The sequence below is a fragment of the Tasmannia lanceolata genome, unplaced genomic scaffold (assembly GCF_043159265.1).
Source record: "Tasmannia lanceolata isolate RefF3 unplaced genomic scaffold, GAP_Taslan_0.1 ptg000003l, whole genome shotgun sequence".
Taxonomy (NCBI): Eukaryota; Viridiplantae; Streptophyta; class Magnoliopsida; order Canellales; family Winteraceae; genus Tasmannia; species Tasmannia lanceolata.
In genome coordinates this window covers 63,562,739-63,579,251 of record NW_027518680.1, presented here as the reverse complement: position 1 = coordinate 63,579,251, position 16,513 = coordinate 63,562,739, and the positions used below count along the sequence as shown (strand labels likewise).

Here is a 16,513-nt window from a genome sequence, read left to right as displayed (position 1 = left end):
TGATCCAAACCATTCATTTTTAAGGCCCTCATATAGATAGGGTGTCCACAAAAAATCAGATCCATAGGATCATCCTAACCATTCGAACTGTGGAGGCAAAAAATGGACTAATTTGTGAAGGTTTAAAGACATCCATTTTACCTCCACAAATCGTAGGGTTGGGATGATCCTATGGATCTGATTTTTTGTAGACACCCTATCAATGTGAGGGCCTTTAAAATGGATGGCTTGGATCACCCAAACTATGTGGGCCCCCACTGTATTTTAAGCTAGTGTGTAGAGAACTCTCGACACATATGTGTAGGAACCTTTTTCTCACATATATATATATATATATATATATACTAGTGGGACACCCCGTGCGATGCACGGGGAGTGGGAAAACATTATATTTACCTTCTCATGATAGACAATAGAGAAACTACATATTACGGAAACCTTATAGATCGGAGGGTTGCGATGATCCCATCGAAATGATTTTGGGGGCACAACCTATTTGCGTCGCGGCCCATCAAATAGACGGCTTGGAACATCCTATGGCGTTGACAACAAACTTAATTTGAAAAATCTAGGTGGGGCCTACAATTTGGCCTTAATGTTAATGTACGACCCACACCATAGGATGATCGAAACCATTCATTTGATGGGCCACAATGTAAATAGGTTGTGCCCCAAAAATCATTTCCATTGGATGATCACAACTCTCCAATCTATAGAGGTTTCCGTAATATTCAGTTTTTCTTTAGATCAGAGGGCTATGATTATATGATGGAGGGTTTGGATCATTGGGTGGTGCGTACAATTCATTTTGAAAAATACAGGTGGGGCCTACCTCGTTCAAAGATTTGAAGAAATTATTTTTTGGGCCCACCAATTGTTGGGGATAGACCAGTGCAAAGATTTGAAGAAATTAATTTCTGGGCCCATCAAAAATATTTTGAAAAATATGGGAGGGTTTGACCCCATCTGTAAGGGTTCGGGTGACACGGGCCAGGTCAAAATGACCAGGTGAAATTTACGGGTCACAAATCTTCGACACGTACCCGGCCCAAGAACTGTACGCACCACATCATAGGTTGATCCAAACCGTCCATGTGATGGAACACAACATCAACAGGTTGTGCCCCAGAAATCATTTCCATACGCTGATCCTAGTCGTCCAATCGATAGAGGTTTCCATAATATGTTGTTCCTCTTACATCGGATGGTTAAAATCACCCTATAGATTTTTTTTTATTACAAAAGCATAAAGGAGGGGGTAGGATTAGGGGTGTAAATGAGCCGAGCCGAGCCTGACCTTATCGAGCTCGAATTATATTAATTTCACACCCCTCATCTTCCCTGGACAGCCCTATCTAGTGTTTTTTTACTACTCTTTTTACACTACAAGGGGTGGTCTAAGTAACAAATGGGGTTCCAAAAAAGAAGTGACATATTTTGCCTCACCCTTTCACTCCCTGGACAACCCTTTTAGTGTATATATTAATATATAATATATATATATTTAAATATATTAAATTCTTAACGAGCGGAGCCGAGCCTGGCCTAACTCGGGCTCGGCTTGGCTTGGCTCGTTAAGGATTCGAGCCGAGCTTGAGCAAGCTTCCGAGCCCGAGCCAAAATTGACACCCTTAGGTAGGATTGACATTAAGTGACTTTAATGGGTGCCTATGTTAGAAAGCATAAAGGAGGGGGTAGGATTGTAAATATGTGGGTTGAATGGGTGCCTCTGTTAAAAAAAGTAATGTGTAATTCCCACAGATTTTTTGGAGAAATTGAAATAATTCCCTTATTTTCCATTCCTTCATATATCTTTACTAGTGGGACACCCCGTGCGATGCACAGGGAGTGGGAAAATATTATATTTAGATTCTCATGATAGACAATAGAGAAACTACATATTACGAAAAAACCTTATAGATCGGAGGGTTGCGATCATCCCATCGAAATGATTTTGGGGGCACAACCTATTTGCGTCGCGGCCCATCAAATGGACGGCTTGGATCATCCTATGGCGTTGACCGCAAACTTCATTTGAAAAATCTGGATGGGGCCTACAATTTGGACTTAATGTTAATGCACGACCCACACCATAGGATGATCGAAACCATTCATTTGATGGGCCAGAATGTAAATAGGTCGTGCCCCAAAAACAATTTCCATTGGATGATTACAACTCTCCAATCTATAGAGGTTTCCGTAATATGCGGTTTTTCTTTAGATCGGAGGGCTATGATTATCAAATGGAGGGTTTGGATCATGGGGAGGTGCGTACAATGCACTTTGAAAAATACAGGTGGGGCCTACCTCGTTCAAAGGTTTGAAGAAATTATTTTTTAGGCCCACCAACTGTGGGGGATAGACCAGTGCAAAGATTTGAAGAGATTAATTTCTGGGCCCATCAAAAAGATTTTGAAAAATATGGGAGGGTTTGACCCGACCTGTAAGGGTCCGGGTGACATGGGCCAGGTCAAAATGACCCGGGGAAATTTATGGGTCACGAATCTTGGACTCGTACCCGGCCCAAGAACTGTACGGACCACTTCACAGGCTGATACAAACCATCCATGTGATGGAACACAACATCAACAGGTTGTGCCCCAGAAATCATTTCCATACGCTGATCCTAGCCGTCCAATCTATAGAGGTTTCCATAATATGCTGTTCCTCTTACATCGGATGGTTAAGATCACCCTATAGATTTTTTATTACAAATGCATAAAGGAGGGGGGTAACATTAAAATTATGTGGCTTTCATGGGTGCCTTTATTAAAAAGCATAAAGGAGGGGGTAGGATTGAAATTATGTGGCTTTAACAGGTGCCTTTGTTAGAAAACATAAAGGAGGGGGTAGGATTGTAAATATGTGGGTTGAATGGGTGCCTTTGTTAAAAAAAGTGATGTGTAATTCCCACAGAATTTTAGGAGAAATTGAAATAATTCCCTTAGTTTCCATTCCTCTATATATAGATACTAGTAAAAAACCCCGTGTGATGCACGGGCCGACCAATAAAATAAATGAATCATATCATATCATCAAATAAGAAGTTTTAATCTAGAAATCTTTAAAGAGGTTTAGATTGTAGAAGATCAACCCAGAGGCTTTTATTGTAGAAGAAGGTAGCCAACAACTAATACTCAGTACTTCATTTCTTTAATGGCTTCATTTCTTTAATGGCAACAAACTACCCGAAGAGAAGAGAAAAAATTCCTAGAAACTTATTCTAGAAAATTCCAGAAACTTATTCATTTCAAAATCCACATGGGAATAACAAATCAAATTTAAAAAGACAGACGATTTAACTAACAGACATTCCTAACTAAAAGCTTCAAAATCTTCGTGGGAACAACAAACCAAATATTAAAAAGATGTTATTTAGGCAAAGACAGGTAATGACCTCCACAAAATCCAAACATATTTTCTTCCATTTGAAAAAATCCATAATAATGCTGATGTGATTGCATACAATTCATAGTATTCAATTCATCACATTAAGTTTAATCATACAGTAAACATATTTAACATTGGAATGTTGGGCACAAAATCTGAACCCCAAAAAAACGTACTAATCAGAGAAACTGTTATTAAAGATTTATATTATCTAGGAGTACCGAACCCATAAGAATTATGAGAATTACACTGGCGCTTCCTTCATGGATTAGTGATTGGTATCTAAGCACGATAGTTTCACAGTTATATTTACATAGTTTGACATGTGAGTGTAATGACATGTGCTTGGGTCCTTAGAAAAATATAAATCAAACTTACAATCATTGACAAGCCCAATCATATACCTTGAACATCTCCAGGCACCAAAACATAGATTAGATGAAGTACGATCAAGTAGTGGATTTTCAATGTCATTAACTTTTGATGTTCGTGTGGAGCATGATATTCATTTGGCCGTCATGGTTCCTAATTATGACGAAAGAAATATGCATCCACGTGTAGAGACAATAGTGAATATTAAAGGTTAAGTCATAAAAGCAAAAACTAATAAAATGAAGACCCCAAAAAGTAACAGACAAAATTTAAAAACTAATGGAACCTTTCACTGAATTGAGGGACACATCATTTGTCATTGAGATTCATATAAGAGAAATGCAAAAAGAAATCAGAAGAACCAGCAAAAAATTCCAAAGTTGAAGCAGAAAACCTCACATCAACGGTACAGTAAGCAATTTTTTTTCTAGGGAACTTATAGTACTTAGAGAGGTACCTGTGCTCTATAAATAGGCGATCCGTGAAGAATTGCTTATCTTAAATATGTCAGCCCAAAGGATTACATCATTGAAACTGAGAAGAATACTGCTCCCATTCTCAACTCCTTATGTTACTCATGAATCACCACTTTTCATTTCTCTAATTGCAAGTCGGACTACCTGTGCTAGGGGTGGTTATTCGGTTAAAACCGAACCGAAAAAACCGAAATGTTAAAACCGAAATTATTTCGGTTTCGCAAAATTCAAACCGAAACCGAAACCGAATTATGAGAAACCGAACCGAAACCGAACCGATTACAAATTCGGTTATTCGGTTATAACCGAATAACCGAATTGTGAGAGGAAAAGAGGGAAAAAAGTAAAATTTAGGCTTGGATCGGAGGGCTAGGATCATCCGATCAAAATGAATTTTTGAGCACAACATAATTAAGTTGTGATCAATCGAATGGACGGTTTTGATCATCCCACGGAGTGCACATAAAGCAACTTTTTTTGAAAAAAAAAATGGTTTCATCCCTTATTTCGGTTAACCGAATTTTTTTTTTAGATAACCGAAACCGAAACCGAATAACCGAATTTCCCAAAAAACTAACCGAAACCGAACCGAAATGGAGAAAAACCGAACCGAACCGACCAAATCGGTTCGGTTCGGTTCGGTTCTTCGGTTATAACCGAATAATGCTCACCCCTAACCTGTGCAATGAAAAGGCTGGAAGTTAATTAGATCGAGAAGGTACTCAGAAATTAAAATCCAATACAATAAAGCCATAACACAGGTCCATAAAGGAAAACTTTATTTTATTTTATTTTTTAGAGTTTTTTTTCTAAAATCCATTAATTCTTTCAAACTCACTTCATTTTTATCTCTAATATTGTGGTATCAGAGCCATGGCAAAAAATACAACAATGTCCTCCGATTTTCCGGTTCCCCAACTTAGTGATAAAAAATATGAAAATTGGTGTATTCAAATGAAAGCTTTGCTTGGCTCCCAAGATCTGTGGGATGTGGTAGAGAATGGCTACACTGAACCTGAAAATGAATCGGTGTTGACAAATGCTCAAACCGAGGCCTTGAAGACCTTAAGGAAGAAAGACAAAGCGGCCTTGTACCTCATCTACCGAGCTCTAGATGAAGGTACTTTTGAGAAAGTTGCGGCTGCCACCACCTCCAACGAAGCATGGGACATGCTCAACAATGCTTTTAAAGGTGCAGAAAAGGTGAAGAAAATTTGCCTCCAAACTCTTCGAGGAGATTTTGAGTCTCTTAGAATGAAGGAATCTGAAGCTATTTCAGATTATTTCACAAGGGTCCTTGCTGTTGTAAACCAATTGAGAAGAGATGGTGAAAAAATTGAAGATGGGCGAGTTGTAGAAAAAATTCTACGTTCATTGGACGCGAAGTTTGATTATGTTGTTGTAGCCGTAGAAGAATAAAAAAATTTGGAGGAAATGTCAATAAATGAGCTTATGGGTTCATTGCAAGCACATGAACAACGCCTTATGAAGAAAAAGGAGCCGATTAAAGAGGTGCTTCAAACAAAGCTCACCATTAAGGATGATGAAGAAAGCTCGAAAGGAAGCAACAACCAAAGAGGTCGTGGCCGAGGATGGAATCATGGCCGTGGAAGAGGCCGCGGACATGGTCGAAGCCAAAGAGGAGGCCGAGGAGAAGATCAACAAAATTTTCCAAAATATAACTATCGAGGTCGAGGAGGACGTTCCCGAGGAAGCATGGCAAGAAATCAACGGTATGACACTTCTAAAGATCATTGTTATAATTGCGGAAAATTTGGCCATTATGCATCGGATTGTTAGTACAAAAATCAAGTTGAAGAAAAATCAAACCTTGTAAAGGAAGATGAAGATGTACTATTGTTATCATGTGATGGAGACACTGGCAACCAAGATTCGTGGTATTTGGATACCGGTGCAAGCATCCACATGTGTGGAAGAAAAGAACTCTTTGTTGAGTTGGATGAATCAGTGAGAGGTCAAGTTTCTTTTGGAGACAACTCAAAGACTTCGGTGAAAGGCAGAGGTAAAATTTTAATCCGTTTAAAGAATGGATCTCATCAATTTCTTCATGATGTCTATTACGTGCCGAATATGGAGAAAAATATTCTAAGCTTGGGATAATTACTTGAGAAGGGTTATAATATTTTTATGAAGGACCGACGAAGCCTAATATTGAGAAATCAACAAAATCATTTGATCACAAACGTTGATATGTCAAAGAATCGAATGTTTGTGTTAAACATCAAGAATGAAGTTGCAAACTGTTTGGTTGCTTGTATGAAAGACAGTACATGGCTTTGGCACTTAAGATTTGGGCACCTTAACTTTGGTGGTCTCAAATTGCTATCCAAGAAAAATATGGTACATGGGTTTCCACAAATTGATCATCCCGATCAATTGTGTGAATGATGTGTATTTGGAAAGCACTCCAGAAATAGCTTTCCGAAGGAGGCCACATATCATGATAGGAGGCCACTTGAGTTGATACATTCGGATGTGTGCGGTCCTGTAACTCCTCAATCTTTTGGTAAGCATCGCTATTTTCTTACCTTTATTGATGATTTTCAAGAAAATCTTGGGTGTATTTTTTGAAGGAAAAGTCAGAAGTGTTTGATATATTCAAAAGATTCAAGTCTTACATTGAAAAGCAAAGTGGGTATCAAATCAAAAACTTGAGGACGGATCGTGGATGAGAGTTCACTTCAATTGCATTCAACCAATTTTGTGAAGATCATGGGATTCGGTGATTCTTAACAGCCCCATATTCGCCCCAACAAAACGGGGTGGCTGAAAGGAAAAATCGAACCATCCTTGACATGGTTCGAAGCATGCTCAAAAGCAAGAATTTACCAAAAGAATTTTGGGCTGAAGCGGTGGAGTGTGCAATCTATTTGCAAAATAGATGTCCAACAAAAGGTGTGGAAGATTTCACTCCTCAAGAAGCATGGAGCGGAAAGAGGCCAAGTGTCTCTCATTTGCAGGTGTACGGAAGCATTGCCTATGCACATATTCTGGCTCAAGGGAGAACAAAATTGGATGATAGAAGTAACAAGTTTATTTTCATTGGATATGATTCCAAATCTAAAGCATATAAATTATTTGATCCTATTAACTACAAGCTTCATGTTTCTAGAGATGTTGATTTTGATGAAGCATGCACATGGGATTGGAGTAACAAAATTGGCATCATTAAAGGAATGGAGGAACAACCACTATCTTCACTTGAAGCACAAGAACCTCCATCTTCACCAATTCAAGAGCCGAGGACTTTATCATCTTCCGAAGCAAGTCTAAGTGATTCACCACCACCCCGCATAAGGATGCTTGAAGACATTTATGAAAGAATGGATGCGGTAATTCAAGAATCCAACAATTTGCAATTATTTTGCCTTCTTGTTGATAGTGAGCCACTCACTTTTGAAGAAGCCGTTCAAGAAAAGAAGTGGAAGAATGCTATGGATGAAGAGATTAGAGCCATCGAAAAGAATCAAACATGGGAGCTTGTTACACTTCCCAAAAATCGTGAAGCTATTGGTGTCAAGTGGGTATATAAAATCAAGAAAAATGCAAGTGGTGAAATTGAGAAGTATAAAGCAAGGTTGGTAGCTAAAGGCTACAAGCAAAAGGCAGGGATTGATTATGATGAATTGTTTGCTCCCGTTGTTCGAATGGAGACCATTCGAATGATCATTTCTATAGCTGTACAAAATTCATGGAAGATTTGCCAAATGGATGTCAAGTCAGCATTCTTGAATGGACATCTTGAAGAAAAGGTTTATATAGAACAACCCATGGGGTATGTCGAAGAAGAAGAAAAAGACAAAGTCTTGCGCTTGAAGAAGGCCTTGTATGGATTGAAGCAAGCATCACGAGCTTAGAATTCCCGAATTGATTCATACTTCAATGCAAATGGATATGCACAATGTCCATATGAGCCGTCACTCTATATGAAAAAAGTTAATGGTGATATCTTGCTTATTTGCTTGTACGTTGATGATTTGATTTTTACAGGAAATAATCCTCTTATGTTCGAAGAATTCAAGCAATAAATGGTTCGGGAATTTGAGATGACTCACAATGGCCTAATGTCCTATTATCTCGGCATTGAAGTGAAGCAATCCAAGAAAGGAATATTCATTTCACAAGAAGGATATGCTAGAACTGTTCTCCAAAAATTCAAGATGGAAGATTGCAATGCGGTCAATACACCGATGGAGTGCGGGCTCTATCTATCCAAAAATGATGAAGGTGCAATAGTGGATCCAACTATGTTCAAAAGTTTGGTTGGAAGTTTAAGGTATTTGACCGTCATTAGACCGGATATTTTGAATTATGTGCCATCAAATGATTTTCAGCTCATTGGTTATGTTGATAGTGATTGGGGTGGAGATATGGATGAACGGAAGAGCACCACCGGTTTTCTTTTCTTTTTGGGTGATACTCCTTTCACATGGGTATCCAAGAAGCAACCTATTGTATCTCTCTCTACTTGTGAGGCTGAGTATGTGGCGGCATCATCATGTGTTTCTCATGCTATTTGGCTAAGATGGTTGCTCAAAGAAATTCATTTTCATCAAGTCACGGCTACAAAGATTTGCATTGATAATAGATCGGCAATTGAGTTAGCAAAAAACCCGGTTTATCATGAAAGAAGTAAGCATATAGATGTTCGATTTCATTCAATTCGAGATCATGTGAAGAAAAAAGAGGTTGAATTGGTTCATGTCAAGTCCGGAGATCAAGTCGCGGATATTCTTACCAAGCCGTTGAAAGCCGAGCTGTTTTACAAGTTCAAAATTTCTCTTGGAATAATTGATGGAAGGAATTTGGTTTCAGGGGGAGTGTTGGAAATATAAACCAATTAAATAATATGTATTGGAATGTAGTGGGAGCTGGAAAGTCTAAGAGAGTTACTGCTTGATTTGACTAGTCTAGAAGTACTCAATAGCTAGAATGTTCTCATGTCTTTTATTTTATATATCCATGTATGGCAATAAAAAAAGCAACGAGAAAAAGAAATATAATTTTAGACTCCTCATTTCCTTCCTCTCTAGAAAAGTTTATCTTTCTTCCTTTTTATCTCTAACAATCTTGATGGCCTTTTTCCCGATCGTCTACTATTTTCTAATGACTTATTTGTGTTTGATTGAATCTTAGCCTTTTTTTTTTTTTTTTTTTACAGTTTGTTGGGTCTGCCGATTTATAATTGATGTGTGTTATTTGGGTCTTTTGGTGATAAGCATCTCAGCTATTTCCTTTCAAAGCTGGCCAAGAGGCAGCTTTTATTGAATCTGGACATTATTTGGCATCTGATCTCTCCTTTGGCTTGCCCTTTTTTAAATTTGTAAACTTTTCCATTATTTAGGAATTTCCTTATAGTTCTCTTACTTTCAATATTTGAATGGATACATATATGCAAGAAGGGGATGCTTTTCTGATGCTTAAAGAGTTGCTGAAGAGATAGAAAAGGTAAATATTTTGCTCAATTCTACGAATGATTACTACTTTGTGCCAATATTACTCACAGGCCATTCTGTGCTCACTGAATATTTGATGAAATACCTCAGAGAAATTTGTAAACTGATATTGGCTCATACAACGCTTTGCTGGGTTCATTTGGCAGATTTGTTTTATGAAGTCTTGATTCAAGTTGATGATTCAAGTAGAAGTCAATGGCAAAGGGCACATGAATCATGCCTGGATCGCACATGATCTTTTCTTCGTGTTTGTTTTCTCTATTAATTAAATTCTTTGCCATTAATAAAACTGCATTTTCTCAATCTTAATTAACTTTTAGTCTGTTCAAGACCAGTTGCCAAGGTCAAGGATTTCCATTTAGACGGCGTTTCATGGCCACATGTGTGGACAAATTTTACATATGACTATCCTTCTTCAATTTTACATATGACTATCCTTCTTCTCCTCTTTTTTCCAATGGGCTTTTTGGGTTTGGTGTTTTTCCTTCTTCAATTTTAAGCAGATGGGTGTTTTGGGAGTTTCTTTGTTATGTAATAATTTTCATAATTGTATTAAATATACTTTACTGAGTTGGTGGGCTTTTTTTGGCTGTTGTGTTCTATCATCATGCTATTGGTTTTGATATTTTGTTAATCTTTCACTCTTTCTATCAATACGTTGTTTGGCTTTGGTGGTTTTTTCCCTATCCCATCTTGAGTAATTTTTTTCAAATCATGCTGTTGGGTTTTGGTTTATATTTCCACATGCGGATGTCAAGGGTTACATTTAAAAGGTGTTCACGGCCACATGCAACAGTTTTTTTTACATATGACCTTCACCACTCACTCTCTGGTCCTTTTTTTTCGAGTTTGGTTCACATTTAGCAAGAAGAAATAGGTAAAATGTCTCTTTTTACACATGAATATCACCACTGTCCTGTCCCTCCTTTTTTGTGTTTTATTGATTTTTGAGTGTCATGGGCGGGGGCGTAGGCCAAGGGTTTAGATGAAGGGCTTTAAATGGATCTCCATTTCTGGCCTCTATTTTGACACAGTTGAACCGGATATACTCCTTCAATATCTCACCGTGTACTTAATTTGAAAACACCCATTGTATGAATTTTACACATATTAAAACCTACATTACACAATGATAATAGACTTTTAACAACATGATTTGTACTAGCACCTACATCTCATTAAACAAGCTTCTCTCCTAAGTGTGAAACCATCCCCTTAAAGATAAAAATATGCTTACCCATGGATTTTGAGTTTTAATTTATAAGAACAATCTATCTTTCTTCCAATGAAGGGGCCTACCTTCATCCCCAATGTGTATTTTTGTCACCCCCGTGCATCGCACGGGTGTCCCACTAGTATATATATATATATATATATATATATATATATATATATATATATATATATATATATATATATATGAGAAAATGGTTTGTGTACAGCTGCACCTATAAGCTATGCATGGTTGTACAAACCATAGTGGGGGCCACATTTTTGGGGGGATCCAAAGCATTCATTTGGAAGGCCCTTCCATTGATAGGGTGTAGGGGTGTAAACGAGCCGAGCTTGGCCAGGCTCGGCTCGGCTCGTTAAGCTCAAAGGCTTGGCTCGGGCTCGAACCAGGCTCGACTCGGTCAGGCTCGGCCAGGCTCGCGAGCCTTATCGAGCTTGGGTTATAAAGTTTCGCACATGGCAAAGGTGGCAAAGGTGGGTAGCAAAAGCAAATAAGAAAAAAAAAAGTAATCATTACAAACAAAAAGTAAAATAGCTGAATTTATAAAGTTTAAAATGAAAAATTACCAACAAAAGGTAGAAAGTTATGACAATTACGAAAAAAAATACTAACAAAAGGTAAAAGGTTGTGACAATTACGGGAAAAAATTAATTTCTCCCGAGAATTGCAATCCCCGATTTTTCTTAAAAAACACTCAAAAAAACACAACCATTTGATTAGCATTGCCCTCAATACGTTTTGTTAGATGTTGACAAAACAGATGATGTTGACATGACAACACCAACCTCATGATGAAACAGCCTACTCTATTATATTTAGGAATATTCTTTTATACAAAAGTGGGTTTTCTTAACGAGCCTTAACGAGCCGAGCCGAGCCGAGCCTGGCCTAACTCGGGCTCGGCTCGTTAAGCTTAACGAGCCGGCTCGGCTCGGCTCGTTAAGGATTCGAGCCGAGCTCGAGCGAGCTTCCGAGCCCGAGCCAAAATTGACACCCTTAATAGGGTGTGTACTAAAAATCAATCCTATGGGATCATCCTAAGTGAATCAAAGTTGGTGGGGGAAATGGACAGACACGGTTTCTACCCATTTTCCCCTCCACAAATGGCAGGGTTAGGTTGATCCTAAAGAGCTGATTTTTGGTACACACCCTATTCATGGAAGGGCCTTCCAAATGAATGCTTTGGATCCCCCAAAAAAATGTGGCCCACCATGGTTTGTGCAGCCATGCACAGATAACTTATCTGTGCAGCTGCACACAAGCCATTTCCTCATACATATATAAAATTTATTAAAAATTTCAATATATTACTTGTTATAACTATATTATTATGTAAAAAATTATAATTTGAGAATTGATTAGAATATTTTTCCCAATCCACAAATTTTTCTTTTAGAAGTTTGTCAAATCCGACACTCGATACGCGCATCAGCTTCTAACACTCGTACTCATACTGTTGCAACATCCGACACTTGCTCTCTCCAATTGGTCATTTATATGAAAAATCTTATCAATGAGAGTGATGACAAGTGAGTCTGGCATTATTGTTCTTGGAAAAGCAAGATTCTTGTGGTCTCTTCTAATATCTTGTGGAAACTACATAGGAATCACATCAATCCATGTTATACTATATGGATTTTTATAAATGGATGAAGTATCCATGTCGGACGAGTCTCCGATTCCAATACTTCATGAGACACTTTTGGATCTCTATTAATCCGCCATTTCTTTTCCTAAATAGAATATCTACAAAAGTAACATAACTTATTACAAAATTTTAAGGGAGATGATATCCCCCCCCCCCCCCCCCCCCCCCCCCCCCCCCCTCTGACAGATAAAATCCCCCCCTTTAACGGTATTAGTTAAGTTTTAAAGGCAAAGAAAAACGTTAAAGGGGGTGAATTTATCTTCAAGCAATGAACCATACTCACAGAAACCGTTATCGGTTTAAGAGGGGAAAATATCATCTCCCAATTTTAATATATTACTTGTTATTAATTTATTATTATGTCAAACACTTGATACACGTATCAGATTCTAACACTCATGCCCATACAGAAGTGACAAGGACATTAACTCTCTCCAATTTGATTGTTTAGATGAATGTGTATCACCAATCGATCGATCACGTTCAAGATATGGTCTGCTTCACAAATGCAGCTTGTCTTTTTCCTTTTTAATTGGTTTGTAAGAGCTTTTAGGGAACTGGAAAAACCCTTTTTTTCATAGGTAAGCTGGGATCGAACCTGCGACCTCAACATTAAAATAAAAACAAAGCTCAACCAATGAGCTACAAGCCCAATGTTTGTGCAATTATCAAAGCATGGTTGTGCTGCTATCATTTCCCTCTATATTAATGAATATTTTCTTAGAATTTTGTAACTGGATTTGACTTATTGTGAATTTTTAATGATTTTTGTACAATTACCCGCCTCGGCCTTGCAAGGAATATTTTGTAACACATAAAAAACTGATTTCTCCATGTTTAATACTTAAATAAACAGATTTCTCCATGTGAGGGATACTCTGTAGCACATAAAAAAACTGCTTTTTTTAAATTTCAAGTCCAAAATCGAGTCTACAATTTCCAACCCTCTTCGTTTTGGATTTTGAGAATTGATTTTGAATCAAAAACTTATTATTGGACTCAAATTTGGGTTTAATTTTGAGTCCATTAATTCGTTTTGGACTCAATCAATTACCAAAATCCAGAACAAACAGGACCTCAATTTTGCTAAGAATCGGTTTTGGACTTGAAATCGATTCTCAAAATAACAAACAGGGCCTAAAGGGTGTCAACAGACCAGATCCACAGGCTATTCAAATCTAAAACTCATGTTGTAATTGAAACTCATGTCAACAGACCAATTACCAGATTCAGTCAACTTTTTTTTACTAAGAAAAACCTGCTGAAAAAAAAAAACCACCTCTGTAATTTTGATGGAAAGAAAACCCAATTGAAGAAAAAAAAATCAGAGGGCAAGATGGTAGCAGGTTTTGAAGATTTTTCAGCATGCTGCATGAAAATCCTTCACACTAAGAAATGTAGAGAAGTTATCAAACTTTACCATCAAGAGCAACTCTGGCAATCCCAACAAATTCCTGGCCAATAATAGAGATTGAATCACTTCACAACAACAACAACAAGTCATCAACAAATGCTTGTATATTTTGAGCTGAGGTTCCACCATCAGATACCGCCTCTCGAGCAGCGAATTTCCACTTCAGTGCATTTTCCTTAAATTCCATAGCTCGTGGTCCACCGATCGCCTCGTTTATGCCTCGCTCTATTTCCTCCTTCCTCAATAGCCCACTAGGGTCAGTTCTCAAGCCAACACCAGTTCTATAAACCTCTACCAACAGCTTAGCATTGGTTGTCTGATCACCCCTATCAGGAAACACAACAACAGGTACTCCAGCCACAATACTCTCCAATGTTGAATTCCACCCACAGTGTGTTATAAAACAAGCAATAGAAGGGTGTGAGAGAACCTCAACTTGTGGACACCAATCCACCACCTTACCCTGCCCAACTGTTTCTTCTAAGAATCCCTCTGGCAAGCCCCACAGTCCGGTAGCATTCTCCGGTGGCTTCGCCACCCAAAGAAACGGCCGTTTACTACGTAGAAGTCCCCAAGCAACCTCCTCCATCTGCTTCTCTGAGCGAACCACCCAGCTACCAAATGAAATGTACACTACCTGTTGAGGTATAAATGATTATTAAATAACACCAACTCTAACACCTTAAGCTTATGGAGTAATTGGTTGTTTCACATGGTATCGGAGCCATTGCCTCACGGCAGGTCCTCGGGTTCAAAACCCAATAACTCCTTGATATTGAAAATTCATTGTAGCCAACCTCCCCAGGAAAGGGGGACTATGCTTGAGGGGGAGTGTTGAAGTATAAATGATTATTAAATAAAACCTTAAGCTTTTGGAGTAATTGGTTGTTTCACACTACCGTTGAAGGTGATTGAACATCAAGCCATTCAAGGCAGTCAGCTGATCTCCACAAATCGCCACGAAGGTTGCTGCCACAATTCCGAACAAGTGGACCCACCAGTTTGACTGGTGGCACATCTGGGATCTTCTCAATAGCTTCTCTCTCAAGATCAATGAAGGAGTTGACTAGAATCCATGTGACCTTCTTCAGCTTCTTGAACGTCTTCGACAGGGCTTCTGATAGATTAATATAAGGATTAGAAGGCAGAAGGTAAGTTGGTAGCTCTCCAACACGTAGAGTTGGTAAACCTGTTATGTCTGTGATAATATCAGCATCAGAAAGCACTGGTGGAAGAAGATTTAAACCAGAGAAATAGCGGTAATAAATGGCGAAAACGGCGTAAGGCTGAGTCCAAAGCATTGCATAGGGGATCTTTAGTTCTTCAGCTACGTCCAACACCCAGGAAAGGAAAGGGTTGCCAATGATGAATGAAATGGGGTCACCTTGAGAGGCCAAGTTTTGGATGAGTTGGGTTAAGGACTTGGGTCCGACCAAATTTATCTGGTTCATGTAGCCATCTAAGTTGCTGCGATCTGCATCGAGGCCCCACCCATCGGAAAAGTAGCGGAACTGGAGAAACTTATCGGTCGCAGGCGTGTTTGTAGCTTTTCGCATTCGCTCACCAGCCTTCTCTGTAGAAGCAAATGTGACCCACAGGCCCTTTGATGTAAGGATTTTGGCCAATTCAAGCATCGGGTTTATGAGCCCTTGGGCAGCGAAGGTAACAAGCATAACATGAACCTTCTTCTGTTCTTCCATGGCTGATTGCTGAAGAGAAGTCACTTGATCTCTGACATATACCACATCGAAAAGAGACTGGGCTATATATGTGGCTCCCTCTCTTCCTGTGCAGATGCATTTTCCTGCAGGAAAAACAAAACCGGGGCTAGTTGCACAAATATCTGCATGGTGTGGGGCCGGGGCGTTACAATCTCTCTTGTAAAGATGGAAAGAAATTAGATAATAAGACGAAAGCCAGCCCAAAAAAAAATAATGAATGGGGAATAGAAATCCTTATCACTCTTTACCTGCAGGGGGGGTCCTATGCTCACACTATAAATTTTTGGGAAAATTCTAAAAAAAATGTGATTTTTATCAGAAAATCTCAAAAAATGGTTGAGTTGGCTAATTTCTTAAAAAGGGGTGAAATGCATCCCAAGAAGTGTTTTAGGACCAAAATGCCCTTGTGTTACTTTTCCCTCCAACAAAGTAAGCAACGGATCCCAATGCATTTCACCTAACATTTTTACATTTTTACCTTCTTCTTCTTCCCCAATGCCAAAATGAAACTCCATTGTCTATTGTAAAAATCCATTGAAATCTCATTAGAGAGAGGTGAAACTCCCCTCTCCTAAAATCTAGATTTTATTGGATCTCTTTATTTTTCTTTGCCTATGAAACCTAAGCTTCTCTAGTAGGTCTATTGTGATACATTTGCATAGGTTTAACATGTTCCTTACAATGCAATGGTTTATTGTCATAATCTTGTTTATTTGTTATGGTTTTGTTAGGCATTTATTATTGTCATCATCCTCGTTACAATGCTATGGTGTATTGTCAT

At 38.5% G+C, this 16,513-nt stretch overlaps 2 protein-coding genes across 2 annotated transcripts; one reads left to right on the top strand and one right to left on the bottom strand.

The window, feature by feature from the left end:
* Positions 1-5,129: 5,129 nt before the first annotated feature.
* Positions 5,130-5,657, top strand: LOC143870069 (uncharacterized). Its single transcript, XM_077376574.1, has one exon. The coding sequence runs from the start codon at positions 5,130-5,132 to the stop codon at positions 5,655-5,657; it is 528 nt and encodes a 175-aa protein (XP_077232689.1).
* Positions 5,658-13,766: 8,109 nt separating this feature from the next.
* On the bottom strand, positions 13,767-15,795 carry LOC143864446 (gallate 1-beta-glucosyltransferase 84A24-like). Its single transcript, XM_077375376.1, has 2 exons — positions 14,911-15,795; positions 13,767-14,648 (listed from the first exon to the last, which is right to left on the bottom strand). The coding sequence occupies exons 1-2, from the start codon at positions 15,709-15,711 to the stop codon at positions 14,079-14,081; spliced, it is 1,371 nt and encodes a 456-aa protein (XP_077231491.1). The 5' UTR covers positions 15,712-15,795; the 3' UTR covers positions 13,767-14,078.
* Positions 15,796-16,513: the final 718 nt, after the last annotated feature.